We start from the raw sequence: 19,449 nt of genomic DNA, 5'->3' as shown, positions 1-19,449 counted from the left end.
ATCACAACATCTAACAAAATCTTGAGAGGGATGCAGGTCATTTTCAAGGTCTACAATCAACAGATGCTGTCATGAAGGTACATACAGAAGGTTTACAACAATGTGTAAACTATTGATTACATGTTTGAGCAGGCAACTACAGGCCACAAGGCTAAAAGGAGCAGCACGGGTTTAGTTCCTTCTCCTACCGCATAAGCAACCCAAGGGTTTCTCAAGGCAAAGATATGATATATTCTTGAGTGGTCTGAACCCAACACAGCATTTTCAGTTATTCACTACAGGTGGATGTAGTAAAGACCACAAAGTTTTGTCATTTGAGTTTAGCCTTAGCCTTCCTTTTCATTAGTTTGACTTTTATTTTTAATTATTATTATATTTCAGAGGATATTATTCAGAGGTGCACTTTTCAAAAGTTCACATTGATGTAAACATCCAATAAAAAGCACCATGACATGACATAAATGTAATAACAAATTTGACCAAAGTGAAAGACATTTTCCATAAGTGTTTTAAATTTGACTTTAGTTTTTGTGCTCACAAAATCCTTTTGGTTAGTTTTCATTTTGCCCAACAGACTGCTGATTTCACTCCTTGTTTAGGATTCTTTATGCTTTTTAGGTAACTAAAATAATCTCAGCTGTAGTTTATTGAGAACAATGTGTCTGCAAGGCAGTTAATCGTGTGTTTGCGCAGAACCCAAAGAATCCAAAAAGATTTCAAACCCTAAAAACGCAAGAGCAAGGAATCATAATTCAAGAAGCCATAAGGGAATTGAAATGTGTGCTCACAGAATAACTATGGGAGAGGCAACGGGTGGGATCCATGGCTGGAAACTATAGACATAATGAGCCAGGGGAAATAAATACAACACAAACCACAGAAAACAACAGTTATCACAATAAAACAGGAAAACACAACTGAACGAGTAACAAAAGTTAACTTAACATAGGAAAGAACAGGTGGACTCAAACTGGGAACTGGGAAGGCAAAGGACAAATGCAGACAAGCCTGGGACACTAAGGAAGGGAACAAATAAGAGATGACAAGACAAAGGATGTTAAACTCGATACGAAAGACCAGCGATCTAAGACAGGACGTAACTAAAAAGATGACAGACTCACATGTAAAATTACCAGAGAGATACAGAGACAACCACAGAACAGAGTAGGAACACCAAAAGAGAGCAAATAAACCAAAAGTCATAAGCAAACAAAGGACTACACCCATATGGAAAAGATATATATAAATCTTATAAAGTTTGTATCTGTCTTGTGTGAAACTTGTATGAAAAGCATATAAGAGTGAAAACAGATATAAGATCCCTTGAAAAATTACATAATGAAACTTGTATGTTTTGGATACTCTCTAAAACAATGTATGAAAGTAATGAGAAAGTGGCCACTTTCATGAGTAAATCATGTAAGCCTTATATGATTTACTCATGAAAGTGGCCACTTTCATGAGTAATCACATATAAGTTTTTACTATTTCTTTTCCATATGGGCAGGCACAAAAAAACCAAAACAAATAAGGAACCGATACCAGGCATCAGAAGATATCGCCAGGAAATACAAACACTATTAACAGAAAACAATGAACTTAAATTACTTCTCAAATTCCAGAAGAAATAATGAACTGACAGCAAACTCAAAGCCCTGGGTTCAAGACCCAGAGACCACAACGATGACAAATACCATATTCCATATTATAATAACTAAAAAGACCAAAAGAAAAAAACACTGAAACTAATAAAAAGAAAAGAAAACATTTCCAGATATTAGAAACTGAACTGAGTCCAGCAAGTAAAACGAGTAGACTAATAACTGCACCAAAGTGGTATCAAAGGAGTCAGCTCTAAAATAAAATAAACCAAATTGATCGAGTTTAATATATGAAACATGAGTCAAATTGTGGGCTACATAAAAATGTGTCACTTGTGTTAACAGCTGAGTTGGTGATGGTGGTGCAATAGTGTGGGATATATTTTCTTGGTCCACTTTGTGTTCTTTGGTACTGTGAGAATCATGTAAACACCACAGTCTACCTGAGCATTATTCCTAACCATGTCCGTCCCTTTATGACCACAGTGTATCCATCTACTGACCATATCATAAAGCTCATCACTGATGTGCAAACTCAACTGAGTGAAAGAATTAAGGCAGTCCTAAAGGCAAAAAGGGGGTCTAACTAGGTGCTGGCACTAGTACTAACACCAAAGGAGCAAGTGAGTGTAATCCAAATGAAAATGAAATTACAGCATTGAGAAAAGTGTGAAATTTGTTATCAAGCTCATGTGATACAACTGGAAACTCCAGCATAGGTAAAGTGAAACAGAGGAGATTATTTACTGAGCAAAATGCTTAATACTATATTTTTATTAACTTATGTATTTATGTAGGCGATATTGTAATTGATTTCCTGAGAACATTTTGAGGGGAACCACTGCGATTGGACACGGAAAAGCAGATAAAAAGTCTGTTTGTATCCAGACAAAAAAAGAGGAGCCAACACACTTTTCAGTAATGTTTATTAGTTTTTTTTCTTTTGAAGTCAGGTTCTTCAATCACAGAATCACAGAATTTGCAACTTCTTTTACCAATCAAAACGCTCAATTACAAAAGATAATAAGATTATAAATGGTGCACAGCTGAAAGTCAGATATCAGCTGTAATATGAAGTTTCAGTTTGCTCTTTGTCCTCTCAGGGACTTCCTCTCAGTCTCCACCTCCACCCGAGAAAAATAACAATACAAAACCATTCTTTGCACAGCGGTTGTTCATGCAACAATAAAATTCCATTTAACTCCAATTTAAAAACAATTAAAACTTTCATCACCTCACACATTGCACCAAAACCCGTTCATGCAACACATAACACCTGCTGAGAGGAGCGTTTTCTGAAAGGCTTCAAGCAAAACACATTAACAGATCTTCAGATCATCTGTATGGGCAATTCCAGCAGGCACATGAAGTCAGATGATACAAACATCAAGAGTTCTTCTTTTTCTGTGATGAGGCAGTGCTGACTTAAATTAAGAAGGACATTAACATAAAAGAAACTATCATATATATATATATTACCTAGAAAATATAACTCTTATCTGTTTCATTATATTGCATAGACAAGTGATCCTTCATCACCCAGCAGTGCACCGCTGAGGGGTTACGTGCTACTACATTCATGTCACTTTCCCTCAGTTTCCCTGAAAATAAACTAGGTGACTTTATCCGTGAAGTAAACACAATTATTTGGTCCCTTATTCATCCTGATACTAGAGAAAACAAAACACCACAAGTAATGACAAACACAATTAAAAAATGATCAAAACAGACCAAAAAACAACATTATTGTTCAATAAAATGGTGGTGACCTCATCAGATGGGTAATTTTGGCGAAGGTGACTGGCTTCTATCGAGGGCAAGACTCATCTGAAAAATAGAGACAGAGATGGAAGGTAAATATGGTGAATCTAGGATCTTTATGTCATTTTAGTTTGTATTTTGAGGTATTCCCATTCACCAAAGGTAACATTTATAGCTTTGTGAGAGCCATAAATGCAATTTTACCTTTCCATTTGCTCTCTGGTATTTACAGTAGCATTGAATTTAAAAATCTTAACCATTTCTTTGTAATTTTTATTTGCAAAAGTTTCATTTTACCAAGCTTGCCCTCATTTCCAACCAGCTGCTGTTTACAAGATATTCAAATTTGGTCAGTTTGTACAGTTAAGGTATATTTTTATTTCCTATATTTTCTAACCTTCATTTAACCTTCTCTTCTGTTGGACTAACTACCCTTGCAGACAGTTCATATATTAAAAAAAAAAAAAAAAAACTAAACAAAAATGATATACTGCTAGGTTAGCAACCAAGCTAACAGATGTGCTGACTAGCAGCTAGTGTGCTAACTGCTAGTTTGCACAATAACTCCTAGAAACATTTTTCAATAACTCTAGGGAAATTATGTAAAATCCACAACAGTGACAGGAGAAATATACATGTCTCCAGTACAGAAGAATGACCTGCCAGCATTTATTAAATGTTTAGAAATGTATATTTTTAACGTCACTCTCCCCTTAGCAGCAAAGCTAGCAGCTAGCTAAATTGAAAAGCCTTTTTGCCCCTTCAGTAAATCTTATTTAATAATATTATGTAAATATTGGCGACAAAATGCTAAGGGTAGTAATTCAGCAAACATGGACGAACAATATTACAAGGAATGTGTATGTATGTTATTTTAATAGAACAATAACTTAGAGTGACCATATTTTGATTTCCAAAAAAGAGGACACTTGGCTACTCATGAAGAACTTGCTTAAAGAAATATATTTAACATATTTAAACGATGCCTTCTCTGTGTGGTTAATGAATTGTCAAAATAAAATATGTCATAGAGGCTTTTGCAAGTCAACAAGTGCAAAAAAATAACTTAAAAGCCTCTGGAATTAAATAATGGTACAGAAATAACGCCTCATCTGCATAAGAAAAATTACCAGTACTGGGTCGGTACGAGGGAAATTTCTTTTGCAGTTCGTCTGAAAAGATGCACTTGCGCTTTGGGATCTTTTAAACATCATTAGGCGCATTGCTGCGTGCTGTCTGTCCCATCTGTGAGCGCAGAACAAGCGCTCACAAAGCAGCAGTTCGGGAATCACGTCACACATGGGTCCTCTGTCTGAATATAGGAAAACCCGGACATTTTAATCAATCTCGAAAATCCCCCCCAGACGCACCGGACAGAACATGAAAAGGGGACATGTCCAGTGAAAAGAGGACGGTTGGTCACCCTACAATAACTAATCTTGTTATTACATGGCTCTGAACAAACTGATGCTACAGAAGGGACCATCACCTGTGGTAACAACATGTGACTGACAAAACATTAACAAATGAGCATCTGGTTTCAGACTCATATAAAGACATCTTTACATTACTGAAGAGACATTTAGTCACCATTTTTCCTTCAGAAATTTCCTAAAAAGCTGGGCACTGTGGTTTTTAGCACACAAGTATTTTTATTTGTGAATTTGTACACATTTGGAGTCTCTCAGAAAAACTACAGTGCCCATTCTTTTCCTACTGAGGAAACATCATGAATTTTATGTCAGTGGTAAACAATGAAGAAGCATAATGTCAGGCTTTCTTGTTAGGATCAATACATTGTTGGTTTGGGATTTGCGAGTTATAAGACAAGCTCAAGCCTTATCTTGAGGCACTCAGCCTTCTTCTGACCATAAACCAAAATTCAGCATGTTATCTTTCATGAAATCCAAACCCACAGAGTTTATCAGGGTGTCAGTAAGGCCGAAAAAGACCTCACTAAACGTTATGTTTTCTGAGCCGTGGGGGTAAGTGACTCACATCTATTACACGCGGTCCCGTTGCAGTTCCCGTACTCCTCGTATTCTTCACCACGACCGCCCCCCCCTCCCTGTCACCCTGCTCCTCCTGCACCTCCTCATCCTGCAGCCTCTCCGCGCTCCCCAGGTCCTGAGAGTGGGGATTGAAGAACTGCATGAGGGCCTCCGATGGGTACTCACACACCTGCTCCAGCTTGACCTCATTAAAACACACCTTCCCCTGCAAAAGTGAATACAGAAAGGCGTGGTTATGCTTTTGATGAATTACATTTAAGCTAATATTTACGGTTTTACATGCTTGTTAAAAAATATAGTATTGTAGCAAAAACCTTCACATTACGGATTTGCAGTAATGCTGCAGTAAAAGTGGGGTTATTACAGGGAAAATGTTGGTGTTCCTTTAGCAAGCTGTTTGTTCGTCATGTAAACACACTGCAGATCTGGAGAAGGTTTCAGTGTCAACGAGGTTTTGATGCTGTCAGTGTAATTTTAAGTGACAGCACGGGGCTTAACACAGCAGAAATACACCGTCTGTAGAAGGACTTACTGGCTGAACCCTTCGTGCACTCATTGATAACTAATTCTGATGCGTATTCAGCCTAAGAAGCTGAAACTGAAGTTTTGGTTTGCCACTTCTCTTAAACTGCTGAAAAGGAGAACAAGGCCCCCGCCTGGCCTGACGGGTGTTTGAGTTTGTTTATTCGAAGGCCGGTGTGGTGTAAAAACGCCAGCGCATCCCCACACAGCACGTTTTATAACGACAGCATCTCAGCTCTGAAGCCTGAACGTGCAGCAAACACACCCAGAAGCGCAGACGTGATGTGCACGATAACGGCTTTGCACTAAATGTGGACGGAGCACAAAACAGCTCTGGGTTAGAGAAGCTGGCATGCTGAGGCACAGTAGGCTAATCCTTCCTCCCTGAACCCGATTAACCCAGGCACAGCGGGACAGCAGAGGCACCCGGCGACACAGGGATGGGAAAAGAGCAAAAAAAAGAGCCATAAAGAAGAAAGTTTATCAAGTAATACTTGACTTCAGATTCTCAAAAGTGCACTGCTCCATTTGATAACATGTGACAGCCATGTTTAAGGCCACATCTTAGCAGCATAAAGAAGGATATCTACCACTTCTGGACATATTTTATGCTAGAAAACAAAAAAAAAGTGCACATATGAAAAGAAAACTTAGATGAGATAGCAGATGAGCCTCTTGCCCTGTGACATGATGGCGTGGCTTGGAGGGGGGAAGGGAAGGAAGCCTGACGTCAAACTGTCTGTAGGGCATCAACGTGAGAGCGACAGGTGGTCAGAGAATCACTCAGTGGTCATCACTCACAGAGGCTAAGGAGGGCGGTGCTTACACATGCAGGCAGGGATTACACAACTTATTATAGAGATGCATGCAGAGAATGCATGATTATTTATCTAATTAAAGGCCACAGTAATGCTATTTGGGAACTTTCATTTTCATGCTTTAGGTTACAGGTGGTCCGGTAATGTAACAGTTGAGCATCAGAGTCGCATTTGGCAATTTAAAAATGGGCACCGCGTCACTTCCCTGTGTCAGGCTCTTTGTCGTGCTTGGAGGAAGTCTTAAAAGAGGAAGTGAGCAAAAACATGCAGCGTGACAGGGAGTTTCTATCAGACCAAATAACAAGACTTTAATCCTCTCAGTATGACTGTCAAAAATGTCAGTTTTCCTTCCTTGCGACTTCTCTGCCAGTGAGCCGCCCTTTGATCTGTCTGCAAAACCCTGCCTCGCTTTCTTTCCCATCTCACGCACATCGAGCTCGTAGTTGGCGGCCTGCTGTCAGCTGTATACAGTGGGAGGGCAGCGTGGTCAAAAACTGTCTGCCAAGACTCTGGTCTAACTACCAATGCCTAGGACACAGCCAAGAAAACACAAGGGAGATTTGTGTGAGAAGCTGACTCAACAGAAACAACTGAACTGGTACAAGGGAACGAGGAAGCAGACTGAAGGGGGTTACCACCAATCACATTCTTCTAATAGGCAGTGAAAACTGTCAATACAGCCAGATTTATCATTACAGGATGGTGAAAAAAAAAAAATTTGCTGCCCTGCTTAGCAACTCTGCCTTCCCCCTCCTGCTCGGATTCACAGAAGTTAAAAAGAGGAAACAGAACATTTAACATGAACTCCAGGAAAATTAATTTGACAGGTCCACTGTGGACGCAGGTGTGGTATCGCATGTATTCACAGAGATAAAAGGTCATGTTATGTAGGTAGAGAAAATGCAAAAAAAAAAAATTATATAGAGAGAGGATGTCTGTCACTGCGGCTTCCTATTTAGCTTTTTTTCTCTCCAGTGAATCCTGCAACATTACTGTCAACCGTCTCTGCAGATGACTATGAAGCATATGAGTGAGTCCAGTTAACACCAATCATCAAGCACTTTCCTTTATCCATCTGTGGGTTTGCATGCTTCTTTTTAATGATAATAAATCACCCAAATACAATTTTACTTAAGTGTGTAAAGTGTGATATGTAGAAACCGTTATCACAGGATGAAAGTCAAAAATCTGCACAGCACGAGACCGCATAAGCAAATGGCAAAGGAGATCACTTGAGGACTCTCATGGCTAAGAATCAAGATGTCGTGTCATAAAGCCTTAACCAGCTTAGGTCCGGTCCTGCAACTGTACTCAGTGGAAAGGGATGTTCTCTGGTGAAAAGGCTTGATGGCGAGGCCCATCGTGCAGGTGACAGCAGGTGATAAACGTTGGTGTATGTCTGATAAACTTTAGAAAGCATGTGGGGACATGTTAAAACAAGTAACAAAGTAACAACACAGTTTCCACTCACCTTTTTTGGGGTCCCTCTATTCTTGACCACACACGACTTCTCCAGGTTCTGATATCCACCAGATCACCACAATTTCCTCCACAGTTGGATATTCTTCTTCCCCGGCTCAGTCACAGCGGGGGCTGTCTGGGTCTGCTGCTGTGGTGTTGTCTTCGTGGAGGTTGACACTGTTTGGCCCTGCTGCTGCTGTGGTGGTGTCTTTGCGGGGGTTGACACCCGTCTAGTCTGCTGCTGCTGGTGTGGGGTCTTCGCTGGGGTTGATGTGGACGCCGAGGGCCGTGCTGCGGCTCCCGTTGCCCTTTTTGGTGTGACTGTGATGGTGGCGCCTCGCTTCACTTGGCCCCCGGAGGCACTCCTGATAGAAGAGCACAGGTGTCTGGGTGGGTGACGGAGACACACTCGGAGACTGGGCAGGAGATGGCGAGCTTGGGGAAGAAGCCGGGGTCGGGCACAATCTGTGGCTTTCAGGGAGTCGTCTGGGGATTGGGTCCTGAGATATGAGGGGGTGACTGTGATAGTTTGTTTTGGCCTGAGGTGTGGGAGAACAAGCGTGATGAGAAGACACTTTGGGGTTGAGGTCTGGTGTTTCCTGATCCTTCTCCTGGGTTTTAACATCGTCCTTTATCTGATGTGCTTTGAGGTCGTCCTTTATCTGCGATCCAAAATTGTCCTTTCTCTGTTGCTTTAACACTCTTTGTTGCCCCTTCGTCTCTGTCCTTCAGGGAGGTATTTGACGAAGAGTTTTGCGCTTCCTGCTCTTTCAGCTGAAACTGCTCAATCTGCTGCTGTATTGTCTGAACCCCACTAATGCCATCGCCTGTAAATGCTTTGTTGTCCCCCTGCTGTGAGTTGATATGATTGGCTTGACTTTAACAAGGTGCACAGACGATGAGATGTCCACTGTCCTGTCCCTCAAATACAAGCCCGACCTCGAACCCACGGTTTCCAAGTTGTAGATCCGACTCATGGCTGCGAGAGAGTTGGGAAGAGGCGGCGAAGGAGGAGAGAGAGATTGTGTAGAATCGAGAGGTGATGTGTATTCCTCTACCTCCTCCTCAGGAGAGCTCCTTCCTCCTCCTCCTGTTCTTCTGTGCTTGCGTTTCGGCCCCAGTCGCGCCTTTGTGGGCTCTTCTACATGTTTCACTGGGTCGTCCTCATCCTCAGATATCTGGAGGGCTTCGGAGGTAGCTTCGGAGGCCCTGGCGGTACATTCGCTTGTCACTTCCTCTCCTCTGACAGTTTGTGACAGTAGGACAGAAACAGGAAGCTGAGGGCAGGTTTTCAACACGCCGACTTCCTGCGTGACGTCAAACGCAGCCGCGGATGTCTGGCGCTGCTTCTTCCTGTCCCTGCTCTGTTTCGGCCGGCCTCTTCTGCATGTGTGCTGTAGCTCCACTGTTTTTCTATTTCAGTTCCCCTCTCCTCGTACCTGTCCCCCGCTGTCTGAGTAGCATTAATCTCTGCAGCTTCACCCTGTCGCTGTTTCTCCAGCTCTCTCTGTCTGATTTTCTCTCGCAGAGACTCTATGCGGCTTAAGGGCTTCCCAATCCTCCAGCTATCCCTCCTCTCGACCTGTCGACCTCCATGACAGTCTTGCCCCTCGCTGCGTTGACACCCGGGCTTTATTTTCTCCACCACTTCTTCTGCAACATAAAACACAGTCCTGGGAATCTGAATCTCCACGGGGCCTGGAGGGTTCCCGGTGAGTGCGCTCCTTTTCGGAGATCTGGGGGTCGGATCATAACTGAGGTTTTCTGATCCTGCTGCTTGCACCTCCTCTTTGCTGTCTTTGTTGCTATAAAAGGTTGTGTCTCCTATTTTTTCTATTTTACTTATTAGATCCTCAGTATGTGGGGATAAAACAGACTGTGTTAGGTAAGGTCCTTGTAGTCTCCAGTCTGCACCTTTATGGAGGGCCCTGTCTGGAATTGTAGAGCCTAAACTGGAGCACTCAGTAAAAGCCAAATCATGTCTGCAGTGACTCTCAGCATCAACGTTGCTTGTTTCGGGTGAGCTCTCTAGTCCATCCTCTCTTTGAGAATCTGTTTTCTCACAAACTTTCACCTCAATCTCTCCCCCTCCCTCTGAATCTTTGTCTACATTCACCTCCCTTTCTAAACTCTTCTCACCTGCCGGTCGCTTCACCTCTCTGTCAGCTCTTGCTTTCCCATCCTGCCTAATCGGCACTCTCCTACCAAATGATATTCCCTCCGTGTTTTTAACTGAGGCCACCGTGAACCCCACATCCCCGTCTGCATCGCCGACCTTCTCCGCGGCCCTCCTGTCAACAAATTCGACTTTCTTAAGCTGTATACCAAAGTCTTCGGTTTTTACTCTGTGCTTTCCCAATCTGTCTCTCTCTAGAAGTAGTGCACACCCCATCTTCGATGTGGTTTCCCTCCTTAAGGCAGCTACATCTACCCATGGCGCCATGCTCTCTGAGTGAATCCTCTCACGAATTTTTCTCTCGTAAAACCCTTCGTCACCTATCCCATTCTCCTTAGCGCAGATGACTCGATCGGAGAAGCTAAACGAGCGTTTTGGGACACCTTTTAGCAGCGTATTCTTTCCATCTGCCTTCCTCTCCTCGGACTGCTGCTCATCCTGATCTCCTGAGTATTTTCTCCTCCCTGGCTCAAGGAAATTATCGGAGCTTTTGGATCGGGATGGAGGCTTGGGGTGCTCTCCAAATTTACTCAGCAGCTGACTGACCCTCCCTCCTCTCTCCACAAAAACATTATCATCCAAGCTGTCCTTTCTGCTGTCTTTATTAATAACTGTTGCCTGGCCCCATGGTTTCTCCTTTTCTTTCTCTCTCAGCCAGGACACATCTGTTCTCAGCTCCCTGCCTATGCTCTCCTTTCTTGCATCCATGCTGCCCTTCATCTCCCCATCCTCTCTCCCTTTCCCCCCCTGCACTCCTTTCTTCAGGGCAGGTTGAGGGCTGTATAATAAGAACTTCAGAGGCTCGGATCTCAGTGACACTCCCTCCTCCAGCCAGATCTCCCTTAGGTCCATCTTCACCCCTTTCTTCCCCGGCTGGTCCTCCTCGAGCTTCTCCCGCTCTGCCTCCCTCCATCTACCCTTTCTCTCATCGCTGCCCTTCCTGTCCTGCTCGATGATGATGATATTGTCAGCTCTGATGGTCCGAAGACACGGAATAAGAGGGGAAAGCGAAGAAGTGGGTGAAGGGGTTTCTTTTTCCTCTGTGTCTTTTCTAACTTTAAGAAATTCCTGCTCCCTGACTGCATCCTTAACCAACTCCTTCAGCTGGCTTTTTTCCTTTTCACACCCCTCCCTGCTATTCTCTCTTTCTCTTCCTTGACTCCTATCCCTGCTCCTGTCTTTTTCCCTCCCCTCACTCAAGTCCCTAAACCTCTCTTTTTTCAGCTCTATATCTCGTCCTCTCCCCAGCTCCCCATCTTGACTCCTGGGGCTTAATTTATCTCTCTCCTTAACTTCTGGCTCGTTCCCTGTTTCTCCATCCCTGCTCTTCCTCCATGCACTCTGCGTGAGAATAAATGGATTTTCATGGACTGGAACTATTGTTTCTACAGACACCTGGCTCACTAGTTTGGGATCTGCATCCAGCCACTGGCCTGGATCTGGACTGAGCGACAGTTCGCTTCCCAGATTAACTGTTACGAAGCTGTCTGTGTCACTCAGACCATCAGAAGGAGATCTGACATCCACTTGCAGCAGACAGCCGTCTCTCTCCTTCTCCCTGTCACCCACATACTCCTGCTTCGCCTTCCTTCTCTGGATGATCCCTCGCTTCCAAGCTGGCATGCTGGCAAACTTCTCCTCCTCCTCTTTTTCCCTCCTCTCTCGCTCCTCCTCTTCTCTCCTCTTTTTCTCCAGAAGGAGTTGTTTCCATTCTGGCAGAGAGGAAACAGACATAACAGAAAAGGTGCCCACTTTTGGATAAAACGGTTCCTCTTCAGAGCCTCTGGGAATCCTCTGCAAAGAATAAAATATTATCAATTTTCTTTCTAATAAACATGCAAAAATGGAAGTTTTGCCACATAAAGCCGAGGAACAACTACACCTCATGGTAACATGTTAGCAGGTTTAATTTACATCCAAGTAGGCATTAAAGCACACGTTTGACAGTGCAGTCTATTTATCTGTTCATGTTAAAGGATAATAAAAGAGCACATGTAATCGAATTAACTCGCAGCACATAATGCATAACCTCAGTTGTAACATATTTAATGAAAATTCGGAATATAACTCACCCAAACTCTTGTTTTGGCAAAAATATCACTGCATCCACCCCGACTTTACATCTCCACTTGTGCGTAAAGCGGTCTACTCCACCATGGAAAACCTCCTTTGCCTGTAACGAACAGATTAATCTGTCCTGTCAAAACCCAACTTTTAAAAATGATCAGTGACCCAGTCAAACGATATCGGGACCTGAGTGGACATCAGAGCAGAAAAACCTCCGTCCTCCGTGCGGTTGTAAATATTTCCAGCTCGAGAGCTGCAGCGCTCTAATCCGATAATTACATTCAATTCCCTCTGGAGAGTTTAGTGGCACACACCATATTGTCGGACCTAAGAAAAGGCGTTTAAAGCACACAGCCGTCTGCCCGGCCACCAACCAGCCCTCCCCCGCCTTTGCTCACCCCCGCGTCCCGCAGGGTTAATTGGTAAAGCGGTGGAGGTGGAGGGCGGTGAAACGGGATGTGGTGTCAGCATGCAGAGCTGCAGCGGGACTTGATTGAAGCAGATCAAACACGATCAGCTCCACTGACAGAGGTGTGTACCCCAAACTACCGGAATATCTTCATTGCTGATTATTCGCATTTTTATTTTTAAAAATTATTTTCTAGCGTCTCTGATAGAAAACATACAGTCAAAAATGTTATTCATGTTTATTCATATTCATCAACACGAGAGCGTTTAGATGGATATGAAACTTTCCCCTAATTACAAAAATCCCTCAGGTGTACCCAATAAGTTGGCCAGTGAGCATATATATCGATCTATACCCTGTAAAATAAAATAAAAACAACAACAAAAAAACATCTTCTGGCTCGGTTATTAAAGCTGTAGTTCATCTGTGATATATCAGCTTTAAAATTAAATAAAAACAAACAAACAACAATTTAAATCAAACATCTGCTCCTTAAACTCTTAAAACTTGACTCATAAAAATAAAAAATAAACCTAAAAAACAGACACAATTTACCAGGACAAGTGAACTTTCCACTTTTATTGAACATGTTTTTAAAAATACTGAAAGCTGTCACGGTAATTACAGTAAGGCACACATGGGGAAAACATTAGTGTAAAAAAACATACCAAATGAGACATTACAGAATCCACTAATACTAATACTGGCTGCCTTGATAATACCTTATTTATCAAGCATGATAAACGTTAAAAGTAGTTTGTTCGATACGTTCAGCTTCACGTCTTTAAACAATCGGTTTGATCTCACCATCGAGGAAAAGCTTTGAAGGAGATACATTCATTGTAGCAGAAACATTGTCACTTTGTTCTGTCACAGAGCAGAAAAAGAAAAAAGCTTTTACCAGTGTAAAATCTCAGTGAAACGTCAGTTTTCAAAGGAAAGATAAACCTGAAATTAGCTTCCAGAGAAACACAGTGTTAATGTACTTGTCTTGGGCACTGTAACAGCCAGTAAGACTATACAGTAAAACAATTTCATGTATTAAAAAATATTCAGTATAAAAATGTTTCAACCTAATTGTATCAAAATTAGTAGTTTTAAGAAAAGTGACACCTCTGTACGAGCAGGGGGGGCGGCTGTGTTTTCACATGATGGCATAAACTGTAATAAAATACATTTGAAATGACAAAATCAGCAGACATCAGGCTCAAGAGGCCTACAGAAACTCTTTTGTAGTCAGTTTTAAAACATTATTTATGACAGATTCAGATCAAAGCACTGGGAAGACCTCTGCTTCACTTCTTCTTGTGGTCGTCAGTGTCCTCGTTGGGCATGGCGTCGGCGCTGCCTCCGTGTGGCTGCGCAAAGAGCTGCATCTTACTGTTGAGCTGCACACACAGGTAGGCTAAATCCTGTTTGTCCAGAGAGTGCGCCAGAGCCAGGTAGGCCGACAGAGCCCCCGCCAGCAGGAGCCTGTCCAGGGATAAGGCCGGCAGGAGCCACAGCACCACACCCAGCTCCAGGCACACCGGGTGGCGCAGGTGGGACAGGAGGCGCTGAGCACGGGGCGACTTGTGAGAGAGGGGGTCCCCCAATCCGAGACAGTCGTAATACACCTGAGGGAGGAGGTTAGTCAGTAAATGGAGTTTATTCATGCCCATACACACGCTCTCCTCCGGGAGCACCGAAGTTACTGATCTAAGTAATGCAGATTACTTGGGTCAGTATTGTAATCTCTATTGATTTATTAAAAGGGCATTTCATTAAAAATGTAATTATAAGATGGTGGTGGAAAGGGTCAGAGTCATTAAATACGGAGTTAGGCCCAGAGCACCAGGTGACAGGTGAAACATATAGATGTTAATAACCGCTGGTTTTCAAAAATTATCAAAATGTGTGCACCAAGGCAATACTGGCACCACACTAGCACTGCTTTACTGGAGGAGAGCCTTTACATTTGGGGACGGAGGTTCAGTTCTCACTGCAGTAAAATCTTTCAGTCCTGCTCAGCCACAACAGTGAAAACTCTGATTAGGGTTGTGATTCATACTGATGGGTGCTGAAAATTAAAACCTTGAAATTCCTCCCCATGTGATGCTCAGTTTGAACTTCAGCAGGTCAGCTGCTCATGTCTACATGCTTACAAGCACTGAGCTGCCATGTGATTGGCTGATTAGATATTTTTGTTATTGACCAGTTGAAAAGCTGTACCTAATGAAACGGCCAGGGAGCATATGTGCAGTAAATATCCATTTGCTTCTTGTTGTTTAACAGCACGATATTTTAAAGTGGTGTTAATTAATTCTTTTAAGGAACACCAACTAACCAAGCAGTAATCAACAACCACAAATAAAGCAAACTGTAATCATAGATTTTTTTTAGTATTTTTAGTTGAGCAACCTCTGATTTTCCAGCATCTGAAAGCACAAACATGTGCATTTGTTTTTGATCCCTACCTGCTTGATGCCCAGTAGTTCTGGGTAATCAAAGATCATGAGGATGCTGCAGATGATGGCCCAACAGAGGAAGTGCAGCGAGAAGCAGAGCAGGGGGAACCAGACACTCCAGGGTGCCTGACGCACTGACCACAGGCAGGGGGCGTTAGTCACAGGCTGCCAGTACCGCATCAAGATCTAACACAGGAAACAGAGCAATGATGCACACTGAAAGGTGTGATTAACACTAAGGTAGGAGTAAGTTATGCTTCTATGTGACAGTAAACACTCAGAGAAAGGGCGCTGCTGTACCTGGAGGGCGAGTGCTGTGGTGAAGCAATATGCTGTCCTGTTGAGGGGCCCCAGCACTGACTGCAGGGCCTGTTTGACAGGCAGCCAGGCCAGCAGGCTGTGCTGCACGATGAAGAGGGCCAGGAGCCCCAGATCCACAGCAAGAGCCCTCAGAACAGAGCTGTCCCGCAGGGCCACCGACCATGGTATGGAGTCTTAGCCATGGGGAATCAGAGGAAAAAACGTCACTTTAACATTGACGGCAATCCTAATCCTAAGCACTCATTGAAAATGCCACAAAAAAACAAAAAACAAAACAGAAAATCGAACGTTACCACGAATAGCTAATTAATCTAATTAACAAACCCAGTATTCCTGCTCACCCGAAATCAGCTTTCAAACACTCGCCATTTGGTCGATATTTGATATTGGCGATAAGCAAATTATGCTTTTAAGCCCGTAATGATAATTTTTGTTTTAGTAAACAGAATAAAATAGCCCTAATAATAAAAACAGCCCTAAAAAAAACATAAGGAAAAAAAAATCTCACCGCCCAACGTGGGGCTCGAACCCACGACCCTGAGATTAAGAGTCTCATGCTCTACCGACTGAGCTAGCCGGGCGCTGGTTCTAAACAGCCGCCCAGTGGTATTTACAGCACATATGGAGAACGTAATAATTGAACTATATGACGTATATGAATTTAACATTCGTTAAATTATACTTATATAAACCTATACAGTAATTTTTTCCATAGCCAAAAAGTATATGAGGTATTTAACGGTTTTACAGATATCGCCTCCACCAGTGTTTGGTAATCGCTCCTGGCCGCCTGCCGCTTACGGGAACTTACCTCGACAGAGTGTCGTCTCCCCCGTGATGTTATGGTAAATGGCTCGAAACGAGACAAACCGAATGAGATCTGCACCGGATATGAAAACAAACGCAAAGTTTAGCAAAGACGTAGTGCAGAGAGCCAAGCCACGTACCGTGACTGACGCCATTATCAGTGCTTATCGCGAACAGTTCCGGGAGATGGGAGGTGGTTGTAGTACCCGATGTAGACACAAGGTGGTGCTAGTGTGCGGCGAATGCTGCCTACAGGTGGAGGTGCATCAGAGGAGACAGATCCACACACAAAACTAAGGAGAAACAAATAGCAGGAGTGGATGACTTTATTAGAGTATCTTATTAAGTATCACAGAATCTGTCTTTGTTAAATGAGGTTAACACCAGGCCTGTAGCACTCTACATGGTAGTTTCTGTCACAGGATGTCACTCGAATAGACTCTGTGGATCCCTGAAAAAAAAGAGATAACAAAGCACTCAGAGTGCTTCTTTGTGAAATCATTTGCTGTGAATTGAATTATCAAATATTTTGCATAGTTTCTGTGAAGCTCACTTCTGTTGGGAGTATCGGCAACCTGCAGGCAGCACAGTGGGGAGCCTGGACCCTGAAACCGAGAAGAAGTTTCAGTGAAAGTTCACAGAGGTTAAAACATGAAGTCAACAAAGGTGTGAGTTTTCTCCTGTTCAGCCTGTCTGGCAGGGTTTCCCCCTTTGCTCTTGAAAAGGACTATTGTTGCTACATAAAACACCCACCTGTGGTAGTCGCTGACACAGTAGATCCTGCGGTGTGAGTCGACAGCGAAAGGCTGATCCTCCAGGCTCTGTCTGCAGACGACACAGCGAAAGCAGGATGGGTGGTAGGGTTTCCCACGAGCCTGCAGGATCTGATCATCCAATGTAATGTCAGTTTCTTGCATGTGACACCACACATATACTCACAGTGCTTAGAAAAAGTATTTGACCCCTTCCTGGTTTCTTAATTTTCTTTGCACATTTGTCACATTTACATGTTTCAGATCATCGAACAAATTCTAATATTAGCCAAAGATAACCTGAGTAAAACATTTCTATGTGTGTGCCTGTGTGTGCCTGAGTGTAAAAAAATTAAATGAACTTAGTTTTCCCAAATAAATGTTGTCAAATGTAGGGCAGGCAAGGTTGAACAGCTTTTAATCCGTTAATAAATGAAAAGGTAATTTAAAAACTGCATATTTATTTGGTGTATCGTTTTCTAATATTAAAATGTATTTGATGATCTGAAACATGTGTGCGTGACAAATATAGAAAAAAAACCTAAGATCAGGAAGGGGGGAAATGCTTTTTCACAGTACTGTTTAAGTAAATAAATTAATAGTTACCACATCTGTGATTAAAAAGCCACAGCTGTTACACACTTCAGGGGATGGATGAACTCCAGAGAACTGCAGAAAATACCACGAGTACCAGGAAAACACCACCACCCAAATAGATTAGGCAATAAAGTTAATCTGTCATTTTACAACCTATTAAAAGAACATACTTACCAAAAAGTCATCCTCACAGTATATCATCCCTGACACTGTGTAGAAAGGCTTGCCACTGAGCATTTTACCTGAAAACATGCAAAAGCTTAAATATGTAGACCGTTATACATCACACTGTACTATCAGAGAAGCATTCACACGAGGAGAGCTCACTGCAAACGCTGCAGATGAAGCACGCGCTGTGGAATAAACGTCCCATCGCCTGACACGTTCGACCTGCTCTGTAGACAGCTTGATTGCATCTTGTACAAGTTCCTGAATAAACATGAAGAATAAATGGAACAACTGGCAGCACGTCTGAATAATAAAAGGCTAATCCGCCAAAAAAAGGTGAATATTAAGTCTTTTCCATTCTTACCAAAGTAAACACTGTCACTGTAACTGGGATTCATCTCAGCACCAGTTTGCCCACTGCTCTGAGTCTGCAGCACGGCTGTCTGGAGGTCTAATTTTATGTGCAGTGCAGACAGCTGTAAGAGGAGCTGCTCGTTGGGTTTATGAGAATTTGCTCTCTGCCTTTGCTCTCTGAAGGGCAAAATCTTAAGAAATGACTCCTCCGAGGCGGCTGAAAAACTTTAGACAGAAAGTAGTTTTGTGTGAACGAAAACACAAATAAACGAGTAAAAGTACTTCAATTTTGTACTTATACAGTATTTAAGTAGCTGTTTAATGTTTTTAAAAGTGTCTAATGGTGGAGTACATATTAGAAAAAGAATAAGTGCCGTTTTTTAGGTTTTTTAGGTTTTTCTGTTGCAGCTACTGTGAGAACTTTCAGCTCTAAGCAGCTTTCTATTTAAAAACTGTATTCTCGGGTAAGCTAAGAGATGAAATGTGTCAGAGCAGCAGAGGAAGGAGCCTGAAGGTGAAAAAGAACCTGCAGCACATTCAGCCTACCACAGCACTCACATTGTGAGGATGCTGGTTTAAACACCTGACTCCTACGTGTTTATACGGCAAAAACTATAAGCTACAAGATAAAAACAGCCATTCATACTAACAATGTGTGAATACTGGATAATGGATGTTGAATATGGAGTGAAGGAGGACATGCAAAGAGTTGGTGTTATTGTAGGATGTGAGGGTAGGCAAAATTCCCATCAGTCTTATTGATAATTATAATTATTATTATTATTATTTAACACTCACAGGAACTCCTTTTACTTTAAACCTGCTGGTTAAAAAAATCTCCACTTTTACTCAGATAAGATTTTGATAGAATAGAATAGAATAGAATAGAATAGAATAGAATAGAATAGAATAGAATAAACCTTTATTATCCCACAGATGAGAAGATTTCGGTGTTACACAGCTTTTATAGCAAGGGGAACACAAGATATAGAAGGAAGACACAAAGTGGACCTATATACATAAGCAACTGAAGTTCGTATATACAGGTAACAATGTACAGAAATATGTATAAAATATAAAAAACATGTATAAAATGTGCAGTGAACAAACAAGCTGGTGATGGTAAGATGACCCTTTAAGGATGTTAAAGGAAAGCTGAGAGTTTCAGCACTTCTT

At 42.4% G+C, this 19,449-nt stretch overlaps 3 protein-coding genes and 1 long non-coding RNA gene across 4 annotated transcripts; all 4 read right to left on the bottom strand.

The window, feature by feature from the left end:
- Positions 1–2,510: 2,510 nt before the first annotated feature.
- LOC309698939 lies at positions 2,511–5,576 on the bottom strand. Its single transcript, XR_014274221.1, has 2 exons — positions 5,361–5,576; positions 2,511–3,428 (listed from the first exon to the last, which is right to left on the bottom strand). It is a non-coding gene; the product is annotated as an uncharacterized lncRNA (long non-coding RNA).
- A 1,335-nt stretch (positions 5,577–6,911) lies between these two features.
- Positions 6,912–12,893, bottom strand: ppp1r18 (protein phosphatase 1, regulatory subunit 18; the record flags this gene model as incomplete). Its single annotated transcript, XM_082520524.1, is given in 9 exon segments — positions 6,912–6,953; positions 8,186–8,245; positions 8,247–8,278; positions 8,281–8,546; positions 8,548–8,901; positions 9,468–11,091; positions 11,093–11,188; positions 11,191–12,145; positions 12,424–12,893. Coding segments are annotated over 8 exon segments (3,369 nt in total). The 5' UTR covers positions 12,086–12,145; positions 12,424–12,893.
- A 498-nt stretch (positions 12,894–13,391) lies between these two features.
- On the bottom strand, positions 13,392–16,606 carry nrm (nurim). The gene is made up of 4 exons (XM_082521697.1): positions 16,407–16,606; positions 15,575–15,768; positions 15,284–15,460; positions 13,392–14,443 (listed from the first exon to the last, which is right to left on the bottom strand). Exons 1-4 carry the CDS (start codon positions 16,555–16,557, stop codon positions 14,123–14,125), a joined length of 843 nt encoding a protein of 280 aa, XP_082377823.1. The 5' UTR covers positions 16,558–16,606; the 3' UTR covers positions 13,392–14,122.
- An 80-nt stretch (positions 16,607–16,686) lies between these two features.
- Positions 16,687–18,331, bottom strand: limd1b (LIM domains containing 1b). The gene is made up of 7 exons (XM_082521698.1): positions 18,284–18,331; positions 18,079–18,180; positions 17,926–17,993; positions 17,761–17,823; positions 17,156–17,286; positions 16,956–17,007; positions 16,687–16,853 (listed from the first exon to the last, which is right to left on the bottom strand). The coding sequence occupies exons 1-7, from the start codon at positions 18,315–18,317 to the stop codon at positions 16,770–16,772; spliced, it is 534 nt and encodes a 177-aa protein (XP_082377824.1). The 5' UTR covers positions 18,318–18,331; the 3' UTR covers positions 16,687–16,769.
- Positions 18,332–19,449: the final 1,118 nt, after the last annotated feature.

This window comes from Aulonocara stuartgranti, assembly GCF_965226115.1.
Source record: "Aulonocara stuartgranti genome assembly, chromosome: 22".
In the NCBI taxonomy this organism is placed as follows: domain Eukaryota; kingdom Metazoa; phylum Chordata; class Actinopteri; order Cichliformes; family Cichlidae; genus Aulonocara; species Aulonocara stuartgranti.
This window is presented reverse-complemented; position numbering and strand designations above follow the sequence as displayed.

Bases quoted from the DNA above. Each gene is read 5' to 3' on its own strand.
- nrm (XM_082521697.1), bottom strand. From the start codon at position 16,557: ATGGCGTCAGTCACGGTACGTGGCTTGGCTCTCTGCACTACGTCTTTG. The intron at 15,769-16,406 runs GTAAGTTCCCGT...CCCATGGCTAAG, and splicing joins GGAGACGACACTCTGTCGAG to ACTCCATACCATGGTCGGTG. The intron at 14,444-15,283 runs GTAGGGATCAAA...CTCCTCCCTCAG, and splicing joins AACTACTGGGCATCAAGCAG to GTGTATTACGACTGTCTCGG.
- limd1b (XM_082521698.1), bottom strand. From the start codon at position 18,317: ATGAATCCCAGTTACAGTGACAGTGTTTACTTTG. The intron at 17,824-17,925 runs GTAAGTATGTTC...TATTTTCTGCAG, and splicing joins ACTGTGAGGATGACTTTTTG to TTCTCTGGAGTTCATCCATC. The intron at 17,008-17,155 runs GTGGGTGTTTTA...TCTCGGTTTCAG, and splicing joins TGTGTCAGCGACTACCACAG to GGTCCAGGCTCCCCACTGTG.